The 25567-nt window shown below is 29.0% G+C and overlaps 5 protein-coding genes across 5 annotated transcripts in view; all 5 read right to left on the reverse strand.

Moving 5' to 3' along the window:
- Nucleotides 1-1846, reverse strand: part of LOC111679494 (myosin heavy chain 95F) — an 85560-nt gene extending 83714 nt beyond the window's left edge. Inside the window, exon 1 of the mRNA XM_046948415.1 lies at nt 1157-1846. The gene's annotated coding sequence lies outside the window, so the exon portion shown is untranslated. The remainder of the gene's footprint in view (nt 1-1156) is intronic.
- Nucleotides 1847-3739: 1893 nt separating this feature from the next.
- LOC111679502 (transmembrane protein 181) lies at nt 3740-7697 on the reverse strand. Its single transcript, XM_023441082.2, has 8 exons — nt 6862-7697; nt 5419-5675; nt 5273-5353; nt 5099-5198; nt 4661-4938; nt 4495-4597; nt 4207-4431; nt 3740-4132 (listed from the first exon to the last, which is right to left on the reverse strand). Exons 1-8 carry the CDS (start codon nt 7304-7306, stop codon nt 3996-3998), a joined length of 1626 nt encoding a protein of 541 aa, XP_023296850.2. The 5' UTR covers nt 7307-7697; the 3' UTR covers nt 3740-3995.
- A 534-nt stretch (nt 7698-8231) lies between these two features.
- On the reverse strand, nt 8232-13088 carry LOC111679500 (pre-mRNA-processing factor 17). The gene is made up of 3 exons (XM_023441080.2): nt 12280-13088; nt 11735-12213; nt 8232-8888 (listed from the first exon to the last, which is right to left on the reverse strand). The coding sequence occupies exons 1-3, from the start codon at nt 13001-13003 to the stop codon at nt 8355-8357; spliced, it is 1737 nt and encodes a 578-aa protein (XP_023296848.2). The 5' UTR covers nt 13004-13088; the 3' UTR covers nt 8232-8354.
- A 3594-nt stretch (nt 13089-16682) lies between these two features.
- On the reverse strand, nt 16683-17646 carry LOC111679499 (splicing factor 3B subunit 4-like). The gene has a single exon (XM_023441079.2). The coding sequence runs from the start codon at nt 17631-17633 to the stop codon at nt 17202-17204; it is 432 nt and encodes a 143-aa protein (XP_023296847.2). The 5' UTR covers nt 17634-17646; the 3' UTR covers nt 16683-17201.
- Nucleotides 17647-17762: 116 nt separating this feature from the next.
- Nucleotides 17763-25567, reverse strand: part of LOC111679498 (zinc finger protein 1) — a 34507-nt gene continuing 26702 nt past the window's right edge. Inside the window, exons 4-5 of the mRNA XM_023441078.2 lie at nt 18028-20512; nt 17763-17956 (exon numbers count right to left, since the gene is read on the reverse strand). Of these exons, the coding sequence (XP_023296846.2) occupies nt 17763-17956; nt 18028-20512 (2679 nt within the window). The remainder of the gene's footprint in view (nt 17957-18027; nt 20513-25567) is intronic.

The raw sequence follows: 25567 nt of genomic DNA on the forward strand, positions 1-25567 counted from the left end.
TACTTTAGTTCATAGAGAGACAATAGATTGTCTATTCTGCTTTCTAAGAACCAGTCTATTGACTAATTGGACAACATTTAGCAAAGAGTATTCTTTAGACTTCACTAAAATCTATAAACTAGTATTTTACCTAGATTACAGACTACTCTATACTTAAGTTCATAGAGAGACAAAAGATTATCTATTGGGCATTCTAAGAACTAGTCTATTGACTAATCGGTATTAAATATTGACTTGTCTAATTATTAATCTATATTTTTTAAGAACTTTTAAGTATTTCTGAATTATTATTTGGACTAGTATAAAAACCCTATAGAATAGTGCCTCCTATTTTATAGAATAGCTAATAGCGGGTTTATGAATTGGCAGTCAAATACCAATTAATAATGAGATTAGTTAATCCCCTTTGATTACAAGATTAAACTTCGCAGGGTTGCCATACAAAACAACAGAAAACGTAACGGTTTGTTATCAAAACAATGCATGTTTTATAAAAAAAGAAGAAGACAATTGTTAATATAATATAAAAATGAATGAAAACTTTAATTTAAAACAAAAAAATATATTGTGAAATCGCTATAATTTAAACAAATCGATAAATCTGCTGTTTACACTTAAGCATTTCTTGATCAAGTTTTAACCACTTCTATTGGGCCCTTAAACTATCAAACGAAATTAACTTATTGAGTTCTAATAAACAACTTTCGAAGATTTATTTTAATTTAATCCCTGTTACAAACTTCAGCACAAACGCATAATACCCTCCCCACTATAATGGTGTAGGGTATAAAAATTCTTCACATTTTCTTAAAATAACTTGATTAACAATCTGTTATCAAACTGAAACAAAGGAAATAAGTCTAATTAGAAAATTTGGAATACCAAAATGATATTATTTGTTATACCTATAAGAATAAACAATTTTTATAGTTAATTCCTGAAATTAATGTCAGGAATTTTACAGATAAAGTTTCTGAAATAACATACAACATAAATTCTATAATAGGCAACAAAAGGGAAAGACAATCATAAAGAGATCATTAAAATAATAAGAAAAAACCTCAAAGGGTAAGGAAATATAAAAATAGAACTAGGTATGGAACAAATCCAACAATAATAAAAATAACAAAAAGAAAAAAAATGCAACTTGACTTACCTGTTGTTGCCAAGACGAGTCTAAGAAGAAGACAAAAAAGAAGAGGAACACGTATAACAAATAGTTAAATGGTTGGACGATAATAAAAATAAAAAATGACTGGCTTATAATTCTGATGACGTTCACTAAATGTAGAATTAAGCTTCTATTCAAACTAAAATAAGTAACACTGATGCTGCTGGTTTTTCTAAATGAAAAATCTTTTCTTTTATATCACTTCACTACTACTTCACTTTAAATTTTCTCAACATTTGTGTATGAATTTTCTTTAACTTTTTTTTTTTTTTGCTTACACAATTTTCTTTTGTTTGTTAAATAATTTATCAAGTTATATATGTATGAATTTTTTTTGTTTGCACTAATACTTTAAACAAAAACAAATTAATTGCAAATTTATAATTTATTTTTTGGCATTACAAAACCAGCGCTGCTGCTGCTGCCGCTTCTACTGCAGTTAATTAATTTATGAATGATAATTATGTATGTTTTTCTGTGTCTTCTTGTTAATTTTTTAAGTCAATAGACTTGTTAGGAAACTATTTTTTATGGACTAATTCACCACCACTAAAAAAAGGTTGGCTAATTTTCTTGAAACCACTCTTTTTTTCTATTTTGTAACACGTTATCTTTATTTGCTTTGTTTTTAAGCGCTAGTTAATGTTTTCCCGCTGCTAGTTCTTCTGCAACTGATTCGTTTGCTTTTGTATTTTAATTTGATTTGTTGTAAAAAATACACGTAAAAATAAAAAAGAAAGATATAAAACAAAACAAGTTTTGTTTTTTGTTCAAATTGTTTACAGTTTGAAAAGCATTGTTGGTAAATGTCAAAATGTGTTGGAAAAAAGAGAGAGCAAGCGCAACGCTGTTAGCGTTGTCAATGTTTTTATTTTAAAAAGCACTAAACATTAAAAAACGCGTATTTTTCTTAAAATTTCGATTGTTTTAAAAGATTTTTGTTTATAAAAAATAACAAAAAGTTATACGAATCCGTCAGTGATGTATAATGCATGCAATTTTCTTTATATAATACTTGATTTTCTCTGCATCTTAGGGAATCCTTTTAAACACCTTGAATACATCGAATATTCAGATGACACATGTTAACATTGTCGAAAACTAAATTAAATGAATAGATTCAATGCCTAATTATATTTTAAACGGACTCCATATTTTCGAACAAAATCTGTCAAATATTCAAATTTTTTCTACAAAGAGTCGATTATTTAAAAGTCGATTTATAATACATACTCTCGAGAAGAGAACAGAATGCTGTGCACAGAAATTTCGTCAAGCTGTGCACAGCAATATCATGTGCTGCGTCAAATTAAAGTGTCCTTAGGAATAGGCAGCAGTCCAGGTCCCATAAGAAACACACGTGTTTGTGTGAGGTGTACAGCGAAATCTGCTTATTCGTAGTAACTTTTATAGCAACTTGAAAGATGAGGTGACTGCGAGTAACAATTTGTGAAAATATTTCTATGTGGTTTCAATAAATGTCATATTTTTTCATATGTAATTTGACATTCTGAAAATTCAGACATCTTTATGAAATGATCTGCTTACAATTTATGTTTTTACATTATTGTGTTATATTGCGCCATCTATGTTTCATAAAAAATTACATGTACGCTTATCAAAGACACTTTGTATTTTACACTGACTACCAGCTGGCGCATACATGTCTCTGCTGTATTCAATGATTTTAATTTTGGGGAAAACTATGGGGATTTCCATTAAAAAATGGCGATTTTTTGGGGACTTCCAGTAGAGGGTATACAGAGACGTTACGAGCAAAAAAAAAAACGATTTTTATCTTTTTAAACACAAGTTTCAAGCTACTTTTTTTAGCTGTAATTTAAATATATCTCTTTATGCACAAGTTTCACAACAGCACTAAGTAAGGGCAGGTATTTGAGTTGACAATCAAACGCCAAATAATCAGATTAGTTAATCTATAAAAATTGATCCCCTTTGATTTTAGACTTTTTTAAACGTCAATGGTGACACCTCTTTGTGCTTCCAGCCTAAGATTGGGGACATATGACAAAATTTTCCTGGCAACACTGATGGCAGCACAATTTTTTCTGATTTAAATCCCTTTGATGTTTTTGAGTACAAGAGTGTTGCCATACAAAACAACAAAAAACGTCTCTGTTTGTTATCAAAACAATGCAAGTTTTATAATAAAGAAGAAGATAGTTGTAAATTTAATAAAAACTCAAATTTAAAAGAAAAAATATATTGTGAATTCTCCATAATTTATACTAATCGATTAATTAAACATTTTAATGTTTTTTTTTTTTAATAAAAATTTTATTAATTTTTTGGCAGCAGCTGTTTACTCTTTTGCATTTCTTGTTTAAACCACTTCCATTTGGCGCTTAAACTAGCAAACAAAATTAGCTAATTGAGTATTCAAAAACAACTTTCGAGGATTAATTTTAATTTAATCCCAAATCCTTTAGCTAAAGATTGGACCTAAGGAAACTTCAAAAGAGAATTAATAAAAATATTCTCATCAAAAGTTTCCTAGTTTGGACCTGGTTTGAACGTTAAAATTTAAAATTCTTTCTAAACTTATTGTGTAATACCATGGCATATTTATTATTTTAAACATTAATTAATATAATTTATAATTTTACACTTAAATAATTATAGGAATATGTAATAAAAACTAATGTTAATTTTTTTAGGAATAGATTTTAAAAGAACTGTACAATGTCGATGATAGAGGGATAATACATACAATAACGTAAAAAAAAAATTTAAAATAAAAAAAATTAAAATAATAATTCAATAAGTAATTGTAAATTGAATTTTAATATATTGTAAGTACTAACTAATCGCTATCGTAATCGTTTTTACCAGCTACAGTTAAGGGACGTCGAGATTCATCTTCCGAGCCATAAACCACTTCTTCATCCGAATCATTGATCATGGAAAAGGCAGGATTATCTTTAGTAACAGATATTTCAGCTAAAATTTTAAAGAAAATTATTTAAAATTTTTAATTTTATTTTATTTTTATTAATTAAATATTTAAATAGTACCTTGAGAAAAACGACCATTAGGAGCATAAACATAAGCCATTGTAAATAGATAGAAATTTAATAGACCATAGAAACACATAAACTGTGCTGAACTTCTGTAGGTGGTATTCAAAGAGGCCACAAAATTATCCTCCAATATGCCAAAACCAAAACGGCAAGTAGTCACCGTTATGGTAATCGTTATAACGAATAACATTAATAAAGTTAAAAATTTCAAACGCATATCTGCAAATAAGTTTAAAACCAATGTAATTTCATGATTATTTTTAAGAATAGATATTTACTTACCAAAAAATGGCATTGATCTTAGTTCTGTATAAGCTCTTAGTATTAGCATGGCCAAATATAAAATGTACATTAATCCCGCAATATAGAAGAACATTTTAAAACCCTTTAAAGTAGAAAGTTATTTTACAATTTCGTATTTATTTTCGCTTAGTTTCTTTAGACTTACATTATAATTTTTGGTATCCACAAAATGACTATAAGTAGGATCTTTTAGTTCATTACATTTCTCCCAAGTGGCCAATACTATGGCACAAAGCCATATGGGCAAAACCACGATAATTTTGGGTAAATAAAATCTTACAAATCTTCGTTCATTTTGTCTTAGTCCGTGATAGATACAGAGCCAAAACATTAGCAGAGCACATAAAAAGGTAGCCTGCAATACTGCATCCAACATACCCGGCAGCCAAGAGTTCATAAGAAATATTAAGGGAAAGAAGGGATCTGAAAGAAGTTTGTTAAATTTTAAATGCCAGATTTACAAATTTAATTTTTTGAAAAAAAAGTTTATTGGTTGCACGGTGCGATTCATATTTCTTGTGCAAAATTTTTCTGATCACATCATTTTGATGATATATTGACCCTGAGACCATTTTATACTTACTATCATACAGCAACAATAATGGCAGCAAAACCGATATCCATTTCTGTTCTATAGACCAATCATAAATCGGATACTTGCGCAAGGTATGAGCATACCAACACTAAAAAATAAACCAAATACAATATAATAATGAATCTCATAATAGATCTAATCCTTTATTATAAAAAAACTTACAATAACAATAAAAGTAAATAACAGAAATATAAAACGAAACCAGATTTCGATTTGAGTAAATTCCGGACTATAAGTTTTAAACTAGATGGGTGACAAAAAGATTTGATTAATAAACTATAGATTTAAAATTTAAAAAAAAAACTTACATAAAAAGTTATACCCGTTATATTATATTTCTGATGAAATGATTCCAAACCCAAGAAACGCACCGTTATAATATAATGAGCATATTCCAAGAAACCCAAATGCATTATAGTGAATTCATCACAGTCGTTGCGATTACAAGATAAATGACGTGTTCTATTGTGCAAATTAGCTGAAGATAAAATACTCAAGGGTTTATGCTGCTCGGTAATGCCATCAATGGCCACACTGACATAGAAACGTTTGTCATATTTTTCATCTGTGGGGAAGGAAAAAGATTTTTAAAAAACAAAGTACAGTACTAGATATAGAACTAAAAAGAAATTGAACTTAAGCGGACTGAACTAGAACAGCACTAGAATAGAACTAGAACTGAACTAAAACTGAACTAGAACTGAACTAGAACTGAACTAGAACTGAACTAGAACTGAACTAGAACTGAACTAGAACTGAACTAGAACTAGAACTGAACTAGAACTGAACTAGAACTGAACTAGAACTGAACTAGAACTGAACTAGAACTGAACTAGAACTGAACTAGAACTGAACTAGAACTGAACTAGAACTGAACTAGAACTGAACTAGAACTGAACTAGAACTGAACTAGAACTGAACTAGAACTGAACTAGAACTGAACTAGAACTGAACTAGAACTGAACTAGAACTGAACTAGAACTGAACTAGAACTGAACTAGAACTGAACTAGAACTGAACTAGAACATAACTAGAACAGAACTAGAACATAACTAGAACAGAACTAGAACAGAACTAGAACAGAACTAGAACAGAACTAGAACAGAACTAGAAAAGAACTAGAACAGAACAGAACAGAACAGAACAGAACAGAACTTGAACAGAACTAGAACAGAACTAGAACTGAACTAGAACAATACTAGAACAATACTAGAACAGAACTAGAACAGAACTAGAACTGAACTAGAACTGAACTAGAACAGTACTAGAACAGAACTAGAACAGAACTAGAACAGAACTAGAAAAGAACTAGAACAGAACTAGAACAGAACTAGAACAGAACTAGAACAGAACTAGAATAGAACTAGAACAGAACTAGAACTGAACTAGAACTGAACTAGAACTGAACTAGAACTGAACTAGAACTGAACTAGAACTGAACTAGAACTGAACTAGAACTGAACTAGAACTGAACTAGAACTGAACTAGAACTGAACTAGAACTGAACTAGAACTGAACTAGAACTGATCTAGAACAGAACTAAAACTGAACTAGAACTGAACAAGAATTGAACTAGAACAGAACTAGAACTAGAACAGAACTAGAACAGAACAAGAACTAAACTAGAACTGAACTAGAACAGAATTAGTACTGAACTTGGGCTGAACTAGAACAAAACTAGACCGGCATTAGAACTCAACTAGAATAGAATTAGAAAAACATTCCAATTATTTAGTTTTCATTAGACTCACCATCGTTATTATTAGTTACCAATTTGGCAATCAACCACAATTGCTGCGAATACGTAGTCATTAGAGGTGATTTCATGGCAAACGGTCCCGTGGCCAGAACATTTGACGAATTAGCCAGAGAAGTACGATTTAATATAGTTTTTGCAGTTATTTCTGTGGTGCTGGTAATGGGTGGTCCAGTCAGGCCAATAATAATGCCCAAACCAAAACACGTAAAAAAACCTAAGAATACCATAACAAATTCTCTTTTATGCATCGAATACAAACGCATATGTACCGATCTTTCGCAACGATCATGATGATATGCTGGTGCTATATATTTATTAAATTCACTAAATAGATCACTAAATTGAGAGAGGGAGTTTTTTAAACGCAGTAGCAGTCCGCCAGAAGGCAAATGATAGGCATAGCCTAAGCCACTGGTATCAGAGGGTGGTTTGGTCATTGTGCTATGTAAGGTAGTTGTTTGTTTGCTTGTTTTTATATCTGTAGTTTTAGTTTGCTTTGTTTTTGGCCAAAAAAGATAATGAACATTAAGAACAAAAAATAAATAAAAGGATTATCTAACCCTAAATATTAAAACAGTTTCAAGGTTTTTTTTTTTTTAAATACTTGTAAAAATTTTTTGTTTTTTTTTTAGCTCTTATAACTTTAGCAATTACTTTGTTTATTTCTTTTAAGCTATAACGTTTAGAATTCCTTGTAATTTTCTACATTTTCAAGGTTCTATTTACATTTACTTGAAAGTTTAAAACTTTTTAACACAAACACACACTTTTCTTTTGAAGATTTTAACTTTTTTTAATTTAATTGAACATTTCGTTTTTTTTTTTTTCGCAAAAATCGTTGTTAATTTTATTATTTTCTTTGGAATAGTAATTTAAATGAATTTAAAACAAAATTATTATGTTTTCGTTGCCAAAAAATTCTTAATATTGATTTTATTTTTTCCGTTTTTGTTTGTAACTCTAGACTCGCATATGTTTTCTTTTGTGTGCTTTTTTCTTTAGCCTATTAATTGGGGTGGTTTGTTTGGACAAATGCTTGCATACTTTAAGGCGCATGTCTATTTCTTATCAATTGTGATAACATTTGCTGGCATGTGTTTTGGAAATTTTTGTTTTCTTTTCTTTTACGAAAAAAATAATAAATATGCGGCTTTTGTTATCTACACCGGTATTTTATCATTAGTTTGCTGTTTGAATCTGCTTTTAGGGAGAGAAAGAGATTTGTTTTGTAAACAATAGTCGATTTTAGGGGTACAAACTGTTGCTTATTTCAAATAAGTTATTTGTTTATAAAATACATATGTTTACTATTCCCTGTGGAACAAAATCTAATGAAATACATAAATTAGCAAAACTCTTATAACATTTAATTATTTCTTTATTATTATTTTTTTCATTTTCGTTTAAGAACTTAAAACTAAAAATCTATTATATATAAAAAAATAATAATAATAATGATGATGAATTTCTTTATTTACTAAACCATTAATCCCAAAACTTGATTAAACCATCCCAACCAGCTGTAGCCACTTTACTAGCCTCATGCGGATGCCATAGTGTACTAATACATACACCTTCATGAGCTTGCCATTTTTTATACATTTTCGTTGTTTTCCAATCCCATATATAACATTTACCATCACCATCTCCTGACACCAAATATGACATATCGGGTGAAAAGTCCAACTGACATGCATAACCCGACACCATATGTCCACTAAAGGATTTTTTACGATTCATTTTAAATCTATTTAAAGCCGAGAATATAACAACTTTATTGTCTAGCGATTGACAGGCCAACCATTTGCCATTGGGTGCTAATGTTACGGCTGGCATTGAGTGCATAGTAGGATCTGCAATATATTTCATATCGACCGGTATATCCCATTCCCATATACGCATCGATTTATCATCTGAGGTAGTTACGAAACGACGATTTTCATCAACGAAAGTAATGGTGTTGACAGCGCCTAAATGACGATCGTATTCTTGCACAATATCGCCACTGCGTGTGTCCCACTGGAAATATAAAATAAAAAATTTTGAATTATTATTATTTAGGAAAACAAAAACTCCCAGTTAAGAAACACAATGTCATGTTGACTTAACAGTTCCCCCTAAGATGTCATCGCAGAAGTCATCCCAATTTTTATATATCACAGTTGTATACTAACCCGAGGCATGCCAGGAAGGATCTTCGTATATACGAGGAAAACATATGAAGATATGTGCAGGATCCAATGGATCAGCCCTCGTATTCGGCAGCTTTATACGGCATTCATAGAGAAGTCATAAATTCAGCGGTCACAGGATACCGTATGAATATCATACTTCAAGGTCGCCCACCGCCCATGGAAGACACGGAAGAAAGTCTGCCGCGGAAAACAAAAGTAATTCTGGCACAACTAAAATCGGGATGGAGCAACAGGCTCAATGCCTACTGGACACGTATAGACAGTACCGTCCCCAACGAATGTTCTGCACGTTCATTGGGTCGACAATTGGATATTCGCTCCGGAACGACCCGGGTCATACTCGGCCAAATATTGTCAACCTAGCGACAACTGTATCAACCGAAAGTTTTTTCCCCAGGAAAGAACTATCGGCCACAGTCGAACTGTTACAAGAACAACAACAACGAATTTCCTGCATGTGGTGACACCCACTACATATTTAAGTGCTCAGCCAACCCTACTTCACTTTGCCCAATGAATCCAGTTGAAGTAGTCCAATTTTTAGGCCTGTACATTGATGTAGAACAACTCCCCCTAGATTACTGTATAATTTCAGCTGTTACAACAACAATATCTTTTTTACACAAAAAACGTGTTATAACCTTTTTTTATAAAAAACCTTGTTTATAACAGTTTTATTTAAAAAAATCTTTTATAAAATGAGTTTTCCTATAAAAAAAAACTTGTACATATATATAATTATTTAAATTTAAAAGCTTGTTCCTTTTCCTTTTCTTTAAAAATGGTTGTGTATAACACAAACACTTCTCTCAAGAAAATGTGAAATTAAAAAAATTCTTTGATAGCAAATCTTGTGTTCTATATAGAAACATTTACGTATAACAGTTTTCTATAGAAAATCTTGTGTATGACAATTTATTCTATAATAAATCTTGTGTACAACAATTTTTTATAGAAACACTTTTCTCAAGAAAATGTTAAATAAAATAGTAGAAATATTTGTTTATACGTTCACTAAAACTTCCATGGAACTAGTTCCGAGGTTGACAAATTCAAACAAAAATCATTGATTAAAGAACTAGTTCCAGAAACGTTCTTAAGAATGTGTGTCGACTCTATAACGCTTCCTCATAACCAGTTCCAAAGGTGACAATTTTAAAAGAAAAATGATTGGTCTCAACGCCAAACTAGAACAAGTTCAGGTTAAAATCATGTGCTCTAGAACTATTTATAGAACAAATACAATTTTCCTGGGTTGTGTTCTATCTGTAGAAACATTTGCGTATAACAGTTTTCTGTAGAAAATCTTGTGTATGACAATTTATTCTATAATAAATCGTATGTATAACAGTTTTTAAAAAAGAAGATCTTTAATATAAAAGTTTTTTTTTATAAAAAACTTTTTGTATAACAGTTTTGCTACAAAAAACCTTACTTCAAAATTTTAAGGTATTACTATATATCCCATAGAATCAAACTTCATTTCCTGTTTCTCCCTAACATTAGCTAAGACAATTGGATTCCTTCTAGTTCATTTAAATTTAAACACTTTATGTAGTCTTTCAACCATTAAGTCTGTTCAACAACCTTTTTAGCCAAATCACTAATCATCCGCAACAAACAGGCTTAAACATATACAAAGATGGCATTACGTTAGATTACCTTACGTTAGTATTAGTGTTTATTGTGATAATACTATTTAGTTTTAGTTTTCTTGGCCGGTACGGTGCGTGTGTTTCCTTCGGTTGATTTGTGAAAATTTTGAGAAAAATTTAATTAAACATAAAAAATTGAAAAAAGTGTTAATTTTAAACATAATTTAATGTTTAGTTGTTTGGGCAATAAAAAATTATATGGATTTTGCCAAGAAAAGTGTAAAAAAGTAGGATTGAAAATTTTTCACCAAAAATGCAACATCATTCCACCATTTTTGCAGAGCTTGTCAAGTTTGTTGTTGTAATTGAGACTTTTCTAAAGTTTGTTGTTGTTGTTTTTGAGACTTCTTTAAGTTTGAGGTTAGTTTTATTATTTGATGTGAAAAATTTGTGCAGTGAGTTTTAAATTTATAATTTTGTTGATAAAATATTAATTAAATTAAGAAAAAAATATGTAATTTTATGTAAAATTAAATAAAAAATGTATATTTAAAAATATACAAAATATGGCCTGTTTTGAAAAGAAATAATATGTGAAAGTGTTAAAAGAAAAAAAATGATTAAGTGATTTCTTATATATTAAGATGCTGACAGAAACAAGAAGGAATTCTTTTTACAACATTTCCAAGTATGCAATAAGGTAAGATTTATATCTGTTTCCTACTTATCCTTGCTCAAAATCAGAAAATTTGATTCATAAGTAAAAACGGATGCTGTCATACACTTCTATCCGAATGATTGTTAATATTCTAATCGATCTGTTTAGATCCTTTATACAACAGAACTAGAACTGAACAATTTATGAACTAAGTCTGAACTGAAAAAATGAAATAAACTAGATATTATTTAAAAAGTAGAATCAAAATAGAACATAACTTAAACTGAACTATAATGTACTAGAACTGATGTAGAACTAAAGTAGAACTGATTCGTTATAGATAGTAAATTCGATTAAGATCTTTCGTCCTGATAAACTACTTAAAATAAAATGATAAAAACTTTCTCTCATACTCACACAAATAATTTTCTTATCCGATGTACCGGCCACAAACAAATGCTGCTTATTATTATCCGGATGAAATTTAACACAGAATGGCATTTTACGAGCGGTAAATCTAGAAACAACTTCACCAGTTTCTGCATCCCACAACTTAATATAACGATCATAGGAAGCCGATAGGAATTTTGTACCCTTATTATTCCATGCCACATCTTTGATGGCTTGTCGGTGACCATTAAAAGTTCGTATACAACGACGTTCACCATAGACTTCCCACAGTTTAACGCGACAATCCATAGAGCCGGATAAAAGTAAGTGGGCAGTTTGTGGAAACCAGCGTATAGCAGAAATACCCTTAGTATGACCAGTCCAGGTGTGTATATGAGCCTTGGGTAGGAAACATTTTGGTGGTGGAGCATTTGTACGCAAATTAACACCCAAATCGTGGGGAGCATGTAGATAGGAACGTCCTTGGTAATCGTAGGCATCTTTGACTTTAAACATATAACAAAAAAATATTAATAACTTTATATTCATGTTATTTAAACAAAGTAACTTACTGTGCAAAATAGATTTTTCTTCCAAAGGCTTGTCTTCTGGTATGCGTCCTCTTCTATGCCTTTTAGCTAATATTTCATCCAGTTCTGCTTTTTCTTGCTCATTAGGCTTGGCTACAGTTTGTTCATTTTCATAACGGCCCCAAGGTCCCAAGAATCCTTCTATATCGTCAGGTTTATCATTTTTCTCTTGTTTTCGCTTCTTTTTCGGCTTTGGTCCTTCAAATACCGTTTTGCCTTCATCATCATACGCCGATTGTAAATCTCCCACAAATGACGAACCATCGGCTGTTTCATCTACGGATGGGTCCAAAGCATAGCCATAAGTGTGAAATGTTCTGCGTTGATTTTCAAATTCAAATGCATTAATATGGGCCTTTTCCACATAACCCGCCAGAGTATTACGTGGTGCTCTCATCTGCTCCGTTAAATCGGGATTTTCAGGTCCTTTTACCGGAGCATATAGCTCTTCATATTTGGGATTGTATTCAATTTCTTTGACCGTAGGATCTATGGTACGTTGCACAGCCACTGCACCCAATGGTACTACCTCGGGTGCAGCACAGACAGCTAAAGTTTTTACCACTGACAATTTAGGATCTATGGGTTTTAAGTAATCAGGAATTTCTTCAGCTTTATTCTCCACTTTCTTTTCATTTTCTTGTTTCTCCTCATTATCAGAATGTTCTCCTTCGGAAGAACTGGCGTAATTTTGTAAACTTAACATTTTGTAAAGCAATTTTCTTGTTTAAAAGGTAGAAATTTCATTAATTTTTACGTTTTTAATAAAATGCGTACAAAACAACAGAGAAACGTTTTGTGAATAAAAAAAATGTTGACATTTCTCTTTGTTTTCGTTTGACAGCTGCATATGGTTGATGATAATGCAGTGTTAACAGTATTATCTGCCCTTTAAATACAACACTGAATTAAGTGATGTATTTTACAACACTGAAACCGTTAATTTGACAATGAAAATAAGAATATTTTCACCTTTAATATAATGAACTAGAACTGAACTAGAACTGAACTAGAACTGAACTAGAACTGAACTAGAACTGAACTAGAACTGAACTAGAACTGAACTAGAACTGAACTAGAACTGAACTAGAACTGAACTAGAACTGAACTAGAACTGAACTAGAACTGAACTAGAACTGAACTAGAACTAAACTAAAACTAGAACTGAACCATAACTATAACTTGACTAGAACTCAACCAGAACTGAACTACAACAGAACTGAAATATAAGTAGAGCTGAAAGAACGGAACAAGAACAGATTTAAAACAGAACTGGAACTGATATAAAACAGAACTAAACTTTTGAAAGCGGTAATCCTGCTCATATATAGTTTATTTTTTCCTTAATTAAATTATTCAACAAATAAAAACTCATTTTGTTTTAAATTTTCAATAAAGATTTTTATTAATTTCATTTGTAATCTTTTTTATATTTTGTTTTTTTTTTTTATTTTTTGTTTTTTATTTTTTGTAATTGTAAATTTTATAATTATAATAATTTTTGTAAATTTTTTATATAATATGAATGACAAAAAAATTTCTTACAATTTTGATTAAAATACATAGAATTATGTATAGAATAATATACTTTGGTTTTATTTTTTGTTCTTGTGGTATTTTAATAATTATTTTTTTTTATTTATTTTATAATATATAACACCTTAAACATTTAAATATTAATCGTTTTATTATAATAACTATTACTTTAATAATAATAAAAACATAAAAAAATAACTTAATTTTAAGAGATAATAAAAAAAAAATTATATAAAAAATATATATGGGGAGAATAAAAAAATAAAATATATAAAAAAATAATACATGGCATATGTACAAAAAAATTAACGAAAAAGAAAATATTAACAATTATGATTTTTATTTTATTTTTTTGGTTTTTATGTAATAAGGCCCTAGAAAAAACACAAATTTTTCCTTGTTATTTTAAAGTATTTTTTTTTTGTTTTTTTATATATATAAAGGAAATGGTAATTGTGTAAAAAAAGCTTAAAAATTAAGAAATTTTTTAATAACATTTGTAGTTAATTTTAAAGTTTAGGTTTGTTTAGTTTTTAAAGCGAAAATTATGCTAAATATATATACTTTTTTGAGTTTGGTTGTTAAGTTAGAGTTTTTTTTAATTTTTAATAGCTAAATGTTTTTTTTTTAATTAAAGTATAATTTTATTTTGTGTTTTTTGTGTAATTTAAGTGTATTTGTGTTTTATAGTACAAGAGTGTCTTTGGATTTTTCTAGCTTTAGTGTAGAGTTTTTTTATAAACATTTTTTATTAAATAATAAAAGTTAAATAAAACGAGTTTAATTTAAAACTTAAAAAGAGCTTAATTATAATTAAGAATAGGTTGGTTGTAAATTTAAACTTATTTTCCAGGAAAAATTATTTAAATAAATGCAGTTTTTTTTTTAAATAAAAAAATTATTGAAGTTTTTCTTTTTGTATTTGTTGGTAATTCTTCGTTGTATTGGAAACCTTGTTTTTTGAGTATTTTTTTTATTTTAAACTGTAGTTTTTTGAAAATATTTTTGAGTTATTTTATGGCAATTCGTTGTTTGGGTTTTTATTTTTTAAAATTTTCAAAAAAAGTAAATAAAATAAAATTTTTAAATTAAAGTTCTGTTATTACAATGTGTTTTGTTTTTTTTTTTGTTTTTAATAGATTTTTAATAAATTTTTGTGTGTTTTAATATTTATTGTCCTTAAGATTTTTTTCTTTTAAGATTAATTAATTTTAGTTTAAATTACAACACAACTTGTTTTAATTTTTTTTTTATTTTAAGTTTAAGAAAAAATTCTAATTTTTTTTTATAATTAATTTGTTTATAAACTATAGTTTTTTATTTAAATTACTAATATAATTTTATTTGTTATTTAAATAATATTTTTTTTTAATTTATATTTAAGTTTAATTTATTAATAATTCTTTGTTATTTTAATATATAAGGCCAAATGAATAAGTTTAAGTTAGTATTTTAACTTTTTTTTATTTATAACTAAGCTTAAATTTTATTAAAGTTTAATTTTTATAGTAATTTTTTTACACATTTTAAGGTAAATTTTTTATTTAAATAAAAAAACTTTCATTATTTTTTTATTTTTTAAATTTCTTTTTTTATTTAAGGAAATTTTGAGTTTAAATAATGAAAGTTTAATGGAATGGTTGGTATAGTTTTTGTTAGTTTTTTTAAGCCAAATTATGTTAATTTTATTTTATAAAATTACACCAACATTTTGTTACTTTGTTTTAAATAAAATTTTTATATATAATTGTTTTTCTTAAAGCGGTGGGCATTTGTTTATTATTTTCTTTTTCTTTTAATAATTTTTAGCTTGATTTTAAATAAAATATTATTTATTAAAAATAATAACTGTTTGTTTGAAAGTTTTGTTATATCAAAAAAAAAAAAAAAATAACAAAATTTTGGTGTAATTTTTTTTGTTTACTGCAATATTGTCTTTTATAAATAATTTTTGTATTATTTATTAACATTAAATATAAAAAATTTAAAAGTATAAAAAATATGAAAAATTTCTTTTTGGGAGAAAAGTTTTTAAGAAAATAAATTGCATTATAAAACCCCAGCCTTAGCTAATTTTGAAATAAAATTAAAGTAAAAACTATAAGAAACTATTTTTTGTTTAAAATTTGCACAAAAAAACTATAAATATTGAAAATTTTTCCACTTTTGAAGCGTTTAAGTTTATTAAATAGCAAAATTCATTTAATAACAATATGATAACACAGTGCGCAAATCAAAACATAACTGTTTATGTAACTGCGCTTCTCTCACTGTGTATGCTAGTGTTTTGTTTATGTTTGTAACATTCACCATGAAATGATATCAATTCATTGTTTACATTTTGTTTTGACAAAAAAAATGATGCCAACCTTTACATATTGCCAAAAACTATAAACAATATTCATTGTTAGCAAATAAATTGCATTAAAATGTATTTTCTTTAAAATTTTGCTAAAACCTTTTGCCTCAAATATGTAAAAACTCAAAATTTTCTTATTTTAATAAAAAGAAACTGTTTAATGGCAATTTTGCTTTCCTTTTTAAAATAATAATATGAAAAAATACTTTAAATTAAAAACTAAACAAAATTATATTTAAATATAATAGAAAATTATATTATGTTGAGTAAATTTAATAATGAGTATTTAAACAAGGTACTGGGCCATGTTAAAAGAAACTTTAGGCAAACAATACAATAATATATTCATTACAAACAAAACAAAAGGAAGCTCTAAGGAATATGATTTTTTGTTAATAAAAAATATACAAAACTTAAAATTTATAAAAAAAATAAAATAAAAACTTATAAATTCGTAATGAAAGGTTTTTCATTAAAACTAAAACAAAATGAATTCATTAATAAAAATGTATGTTTGAAAGAAAAAAATTTACATGAAATTGATTGAAACGAAAATTTAAAAATTAAAATTATTAATAAAATCATTTAAGGGTAAAAAATGTGTAATGTGCCTGCACAAGTTAGGTTTAAGAATAAAATATTTTACAAAAAAATACTTTTGTTTGTGTTTTTTTTTTTTTTGGTATTACATAAATTTGGCATGAATTTTGTAATAAAAAATAATTTAAGTACGCTTTTAAGTGCGATTTTTCTGTTTGCAAATTATATAGTAAATTCAGCATTTGAGTATTATAAATTTTTTTGTATGTATATATTTTAATAAAAACTTAAAGCAATTTAACCATTTTAGCTGAATATTTTCAAGAAATAAAAGCTTTTCCAAAATTAATAATAAAAATCCTAAATTTACCTTATTGCCTTTTGCAGCTGAATATGTTTTTATATAAATTTATATTTAATAAATAACATTCAGCTGCATTCAGCTATTTAAAATAATGCAGAATTACTTTTATTGCATTTGATTCATTAAGATTTTGTTGCTGGTGTAAAAGTCAAATGGTGTGGTGTTATTGGTGTTTGCTGCTGAAACAGTTGTATTGAATTGTTGGGACGGTAAATTGTTGTGCAACGGTGGCGTTTGGAATCTGGGTGCCATAAGTGAACCACTAAATAATGCTGGATTGCGTGGCATTTGTGCCATGGCATGTGGACTATGCATTAAAGGTGGTGGCAAATGTGTTCCTGGTCTTTGGCCGAAACCGGCTGGATTTAATAGATTCCAATTGCTAATCAGATGATGAGGTCTTACTGGTTGCTGGTGGTGGTGATGATGATGTGGAAATACCGCCATATTTTGGTTGTGATGTTGCTGTTGTTGTTGCTGCTGCTGTTGTTGACGTAATGCAGCCGCCACATTAAGCTTTTTGCGAAAATCTTGCATATTAAGTAGATTGGCTGAATTACGTCGCGTGGACGTTCTCCCACTATTACCACTGGCACCACCACTCGTTGTGGTTGTGCTGGTAGTTGTATTCGAGGCGCAGGAAGTTGTTTGTCCATTGTCGCTTACCTATTCCCTGTAGGGTTTGCAATACGAGTAACGGTGGTTCATGTGCTGTGAGTAGGAGCCGGAATGTGAGAAACGTTTTAGGCACTTGGAGCATTGGAAGGGTTTTTCACCGCTATGCAGACGTTTGTGTTCGGTTAAATGATGTTTGTGCTTAAAAGCTTTGGGACAATCCATACATTGGTAAGGACGTTGACCTGTAATCATAAAAACAATTGAAAAATTAATAATTTTCTAATTCGAATTGTTGCTTTTAATAATAACTTACCGGAATGCTCATATTTATGTCTCGCCAGCGAGCTTTGTTTGGCAAACGCTTTATCACATTGATCACAGATGAAGGGTAAATCAGGATCTCCAGCATGACCATGTGTCTCAGCTTTGGCTCTCTTGGGTTTGGGTGGCATTAAGGCGGCTGCGGCAGCCTGTTGTTGTTGGGCCATAAAATCATCTTCATGTGAGATTCTGGAGTCATCATCACGCCAAGATCTCTTTTCGGAACCAGGACTTAAACTATTGCCTCTAAAGTCGATGGTAGGACCACCCAATTTAATACTGTTCATTAAGGGATGTTGGCGGGCATAGTCAGCCGAGCCGGGAGTCATTTGGAAGAGAGCTTCCATTGGCATTAAAGAACGCTGAGCAGCAGCCATGGCAGCTGGCATCATGTAGGGCGGTAATTGTGAAAAAGATGGGAATGCTGCAGCGCCGCGGGGTGTAGAGGTTTGTTGTGGTCCCATTAAAGGAGCTTCAATGGGAGATGGTGTCTGCCTAATATTATGCGGCAAGTTGGGAGCACCATTTGCTTGGGATGGAGCAGCAAAGTAAAGAGCAGCAGCGGCTGCAGCAGCTTGCTGTTTAAAAGCAGCCGGCACCGAGGCAGCAGATGAAGGTGACATAGTGGGTGGTGTCATTTTGCGGCTTAAATTCATGGCTTCTTGCATATCTCCTGCTGCATTGGCTGACGCATTTTGCATTGGTGCTATACCATACAGAGGAGAATGTTGTTGCTGTTGTTGACCACTACCAGCCTTTGGTGGTTTAACTGACAAATCTAAAGGCAAATCGTCGGCGATATTTGACTTATTTAGGACCTCCATGGTGGAGTCAAAACTTTGTGGTACTGTTTGCAGTGGTGCCACTGGAATTTGCATGGGGAATGTCATTTTATTGCTGTTGTATTGCAATTTACGTTCACGGGAGCGATTATTTTGGAACCACACCTGCACAACTCGGGCATCCAATTGCAAGCGTGAAGCAATCATGCGAAATTCTTCGCGACTAGGTCTAGAATTAACCGTATAGTGTTGTTTCAATTGTTGCTGCTGTTCCTCAGTAATGGCTGTACGTACTCTAACCTTGCGTTCGGCATTACTTTCGCCACCGCTCGAGCAGTCATTGCGTGAAATTGAATCTCTTTCATCTTGTTCATCTTCAACATCGCTGGTGTTGATGAAGGAATTCGAACTGTGCGTTTGTTCAAGTAACTGCTGTTGCTGTTGTTGGAATTGCTGTTCTAATTCCTGTTTGATTAGGCCACATAAAACTTTCTCATGTTGCACCAATTCCAAAGGATGGTTAAATTGTTTGTCACAACGACTGCATCTCAAATGGGAGGGAGATTCTTGGGCCAAATTTGAGCTGTTGTCTTCTTGTGTTTCTTCAGATTCTTCGGGTTTTTCTTGCTTGATAAGAGACAAAGTTTTAGTGGTATCCTCCTCTTCTGCTTCTGGTTGTTCTTTAAGATTTTCGGCTTCTTGGGGTGTAGGAGTTTCACGTGTTATTTGCTCTTGTTTAATGGGAGAATTATTAAAAACCTTTGGACTATTATCTTCACATGTTTTGTTATCTTCTTTGGCTGCTTCTGGTTCTGCTTCTTGTTGCTGTTGTTCTTGTGTTATTGTTGTAGTATTAATTGTATTAAGCTCTTCTTCCTTATTTTCAGATTCATCTAAATCCATCACCAATTTAGGTTCATCATGATTATCTTCCTCATTAAGTTCTAAGGCCTCGGAGGATTCATCATCCTCTACATCACCACCATTGGTAATATGCAAATCCTTTTCAGTCTCCTCTTCTGCTTCGGTGTGTGAAGGTGGTGGTGTGTTGGTTTCTGGCTCTTGTGTTTGCTGTTGATGATGCTGTTGCTGCTGCCCAGCAGCAGTTAACTCCAATAGCCTTTGTATACTATAGGGATGTATGCGCGGATCTAAAGCCATGCTATAAAAGGGATTAGGGAATGAGGCCAATAGAGCCGCATTCATGGCCGTGTAATCACCATATTTGGGCAATAGATTTGTATAGAAAGGATTATTGGCATTAGCATTAGCGTCACCAGCAAAATAATTCATGGGATTAGCTAAACCATTCGCAGGCGCTGACGAATCACTTGTTTTGGAAATGGGCGAACTTCTCTTAAGCGAAGGCGGTGAAGTTAAACCGGAATTCTTTTCCAAAGATTTCATTAAACTACGATTGTTGTTAAGTTTTAAGCCCATGCTTATACATTTCTTCGAGGTCATGTGCGATGAAAACGAACCGGAATGTGAAAATCTTTTGCCACAATTATCACAACCAAAAGGTTTTTCGCCGGAATGAATGCGTACATGTTCCTTCAAATGATGCTTAAATTTAAACGCTTTATCGCATTGATTACACTTGAATTTACGCAATAGAGCGGACTCATCATGGCTGATCATGTGACGCTGCAAACGATAAACATTGGCGAAAGCTTTATGGCAAATTTTACAGCTCTGAAAAGAAAAGATGATGTAGAAGGGTGTTATTGATTGGAGTCTACACGTGCTAGGTGATTACTGATATTTTTATGTAGTTTGTATGTTTTACGTAAAATAGTGTCTAGGAATATTATGAATGAAATTTTTAATATTCATATTAAGGTGATGATAAGCCACTGCGAGAGAGATAAGCTTTGTTTAATTTTTTTAATTAAAAAAAGGTATTTTATGTTACTATGCTAGATTTGGGCCTACATAATGTATAAAATTTTAATGTTTGCATAGTCCGGCTTTAAATGTTCGGAAATCTAAACCATATTTACCAAATTAAATCCTCGAGATATTTTCGTATTCATTTTGAAAGTATTAAGATTGTAAAATATACTTTGCGCTTAATTAAATAGCTTATACAAATTTCGAGACCCGCAAGAATCTGACAATTAGTAGTATTTTCACTTTTCTCCTTTTCCAAATTGATCTTATTCATTGTAAACACAATTTAAAACTGTTAAAGGTAGACAAACTAAAGCAAGGAAAGAATTCAATTAAAAATGTCAACAAGACAGCCGCCAGCATCATTATGATATTTACGATCATCATTATCACACACTGTAGTGTACCGTTTCATTTTATTATTTTTTTGTTTGTTTATTTCTTTAATTGTCAATTAAGCTTTGTTGGAGGTAAAAACGCAACAACAACAACTACAATGAGTGAGAAATGATACGAATAACTGAAACTGAAAAAAATCAACGTGTAAACAAACCTTCATATAAAGGTGGGGAATATTTATGTACAAAAACAACAACAACAAAAGCAATAAATAACTTCATTATTATTATGTTGTGTGTTAAAGCAAAAACAAGGTAAATTTAAACCAGACTGTAAGTGAGAAAGAGAGAGGTAAAGTGTTTGAATACAAAGAGAGTAAGTTTTTTAAGGTGTTTTGTTTTCGTGTATTTCGAAGGGGGCATTATATGTAGAACAACAAAACAAGTAATTATTATTGTTGTTTGTTTGATTGTATGAATCAGAGAAGGAAAATTCAATTCTATTAAACAAATACAAACTTATCCAAAACATTAAATGAACCATATTAGACTACTTAACAAATTAGCCTCTAGGCTGTTAATAAAGTCAGCCAGACTAGAGACTAAAGAGTTTGGGATATTGACTAGTTCTTAAACTATTTCATAGACTAGTACTTAGAATTATTCATTTACTATTTAACACTATTGACAAGTCATTTGACTAATGAGTAAACTACTCAACATATCAAAACATAGGTATTTTCCTACATTTAATACTAAAAAAGTACCTACTATTTTATACAAATTTGAGTTATATTTCCAAATCTGAATTTTCCATGCCTGTTATATGCGATTTTGTTGTTGTGTAAAAGAAAAAGCAAATAAGTAGGAGTTTAATGACTTAAATTAGAGGGGAAAATATGAAAACAAAAACAAAGCGAGAATATTAAGGTGTATGCGACCATATGTTGAAAGCAAAAGGAAAACGTAACAAAAACACACGGTATGTAAATAAACACAATAAAAAACTAAGAAAACAAATAACAAACAAAATAAACAGGAGTTGAGCTAGTGATGAAGAAAATTTAAGTAGGTAATTGTTTTAAAACTGATAATTTTAATTAAACTAGAATAAAGAAAGTAAATTTTAACAAAGAAACGATTAATCTTAATTAAAAAAGTAAAAAAAGTGCAAAGAAAACAAAATATAAACACAAACCAAACACAAAATCGAAATGTTTAAATACGTAATAATATTGATCACAATATTGATATTAAAACAAAATGTTTGCACATGTTTTTAAAAACGAAGAAGAAGAATAATACCTTTATTTTAAACATAAATATTGTTTAACTTTTGAAACGTAGAAACGAAACAATAAAATATATATACAAAAAAAGCAAACAACCTAAATTCTTAAGTGTTTAAATTAATAATTTCAATTAAAAATTGGCGCCTATTTTATAAAGTATTATTTACTTTGTATATCACACAGTGTGTAAATATACATAAATTGTTGTTGCTATTTTTCTTTTTTTTACAAAATGATCTTAATTAATTTGCTTCAATTAAAGATAGTAATAAGAAACCATGAATCACTGACTATCTAGTATTTTATTTAAAGAGAGATGTAGATGTAGTATCTCTTAGACAATAACGGTTTTAATTTAAGCACAAAGTTCAGTACAATTTTTTTTTGTGTTTGCCTTACTTGGGGAGGCAAATATGTACAAAATATGCAAAAATATCGTATTAGTTTTTTTTATTCAGTTACTTTGTTTAATGATCGTGTGTTTTACACATGTCCATTTGAGATCTTTATGTTTTTTTGTTATTGTCTGTTATTTCGTTTGGGTTTTTATATTCTAAAATTGCCTAACAACATCATCATCATCATGGTACAATTTATTTATGACTAAATATGACTAATATTATTAATTAATATTTTTTACGTTTAGTCATATAAAACCTCTTAAATTTGTAATTGTATTTGCTTTTTTACACCAGGTTTTATTGAAACTATGATGTCATGTTTTCTTTTTTTTCTGTTATTATTATGCAGATTATTAATATTTTGTTTGTTTTTGTTTTAAATTGAGTTTTTTTGTGACTTTTCTTTTAAGATCTTTTATGACTATAAAAACAAAAACACACACTTCACAACGGTTTTGTTTTTGCTGTCAAAAACTGAAAATTCTATTAGAAATTTTCTAAATTTGTTTTTTATTTTAAAGACAGGAAATTATTGTTATTTATTTAAAATATTTAAAGAAAATCTGTTTGAAACATTTTAAATTTCTATTAAAAAACAAGCATATTTATAAAAATATCCGTTTCCGTTGGATAAATACCTTTAAAATTTTCCATAAAGTTTGTTTTTGTAGTGTAGTTCCCCTTTTAAATTTTGCTGTGCGTTTGTTTATTGGTTAATAGAAACCTGTTGTTATGGTTTTAAAAAAATTTCAATAAAAATGGCGGACTACCTGTTTTCTAGTTAAACTCTTTAAATTTTTGAACAAATACCTAGATTATAGACTATGCTATATGACATTTCTAATTGTCAAAAATTACAATAGTGTTGAATTATCCATGCCTGCCATAAGCAACATTATTGCTAGAGAAAGTAAATAAACTCTTTTCATAAAAGCAAATACACTGCAAAAAATCTTATCAAACATTTAAATTAATTATTTCTTTATTATTTTGTTTTCAAAATAAAAGATTTTTCATTATTTACAAATACTTTTTCAATAGAAAAAATTATTGATTACAACAACTTTCTAGTTAATTGCTTATTTATTAAGAAATAAATGCAAAATAACAACAAAATAAATAAAAAAAATAATAAAAATAACAAAAATTTAAAAAAATTTCAAATAACAAAAATATTAAAAATTATAAAAACTTTATGAAGAAATTGCAATAATTTTAAACAAAAAAATGTTATTAATAATATTTTAAAATGTTTAACACTTTAATAACTCATATTTAACACATAAATATACAAAAAAAAAAAAAAAACAAATCATCAAAAGAAATCATAAAAAAATCCCATTTCAATATTTTCTTTTCAAAATAAATTCTATGATAATTGCTCATGACATACAACACTAACTAAAATTTACAAAAAAAAAAAACACACACAAAACAAAAACATCTACACAACTGTCAACAATTTCAATTGACATTTAAACAATAGTTGCCAGACTAAAGCAACAAATTTTGACTTTTTCTTAAATGTTTTGTTGGAAGGTACAAACGTCACTTTCTTTTTAAAAAGATATTTCAATTTAAATACACATTTTTTTAAATTATTAATAATTAGCAGTGTTTCCACTTCCATTGGGTGTGAGTGTGTGTTTGTGTGAAAAATGTTTTTGATATTTTTTTAAGAAAATTTTAAAAGACTTGTCAGTTTTTTTTTCCTAAAAAAAGAGGCGTTTTTTTGTTGTTGTTTTTTTATTTGTTATGCTATTTTTATCAAGACACCTGTTATTTATACCAAAAATTTTTGTGTTTAACATTTTTCAGATTTTTTTTTTTTATTTATTTTTTTTATTGGCTGAAATTGTCATTATATTTTTTTTATTTAAATGCAGCGCAATTTACCTTCATTTTATAGAAGAAAAAAATGTTTGATTTATGTGTAGATTTAAAAAAAAACAGAATTAAATTTTTAGGGTTTTCAGTTAATTTTCAAAAATTTTGAAATAACAAGCTGTTTAATTTTTAAAGAAAAGTTATTGACAAATTGTTTTGAATAAATTATTTTGGGGAAAAGAGAAAAGTTTATCATTCTTCCCCTAAAGGGTATTAATTAAAAAAGGGGTTTAAAAAAAACAGAATTAAATTTTTAGGGTTTTCAGTTAATTTTCAAAAATTTTGAAATAACAAGCTGTTGAATTTCTAAAGGAAAGTTATTGACCAAGTTTTGAATAAATTGTTTTGGGCATAAGAGAAAAGTGTACCTTTCTCCCCCTAAAGGGGACCAATTACTGCACTAGTTCTTTTTGTTTTGATTTCTTTATTTTGACATTTTTTTTTCAATAATTAATTTTTCTAATCAGGTTGTTTTTTTTTATTACAAATAGCATTAGCCTTTAAATCTTAAGCATTTTTACGCATTTATTTAATTTAATACGTTTTTAAACTTAATTTTAATATTGTTTCTATAATTAAAACTAACGACGACCTAATTTAACTTTGATTTACTATAAACTACAAAATATTTTTATATTAATTTGTTTTGTTCTTATCACCAAGAAATTTAAAAAGAAAAAAAAAAACAACAAGTGTTTTATTTCAATTGTAAAATAAATTTAAAAAGTGAATGAATTTGTGTTTAGTGTTATCTACCTTTTTTTAGAAATATTCAACGTAAAATTTTAGATTTAAAAAAAAAGTATACAAAAAAAGGGCCACAGAAAGGTTATCAGTGACCACAAGATTCTATAACCCAACACAAAGTATATTTAATACATTTCCACAAACAAATAGATTATTTCAATTACGAAAAGCATGATTAACACAAAAAAAGGA

Source organism: Lucilia cuprina, chromosome 4 (assembly GCF_022045245.1).
Source record: "Lucilia cuprina isolate Lc7/37 chromosome 4, ASM2204524v1, whole genome shotgun sequence".
NCBI classification, from domain to species: Eukaryota; Metazoa; Arthropoda; class Insecta; order Diptera; family Calliphoridae; genus Lucilia; species Lucilia cuprina.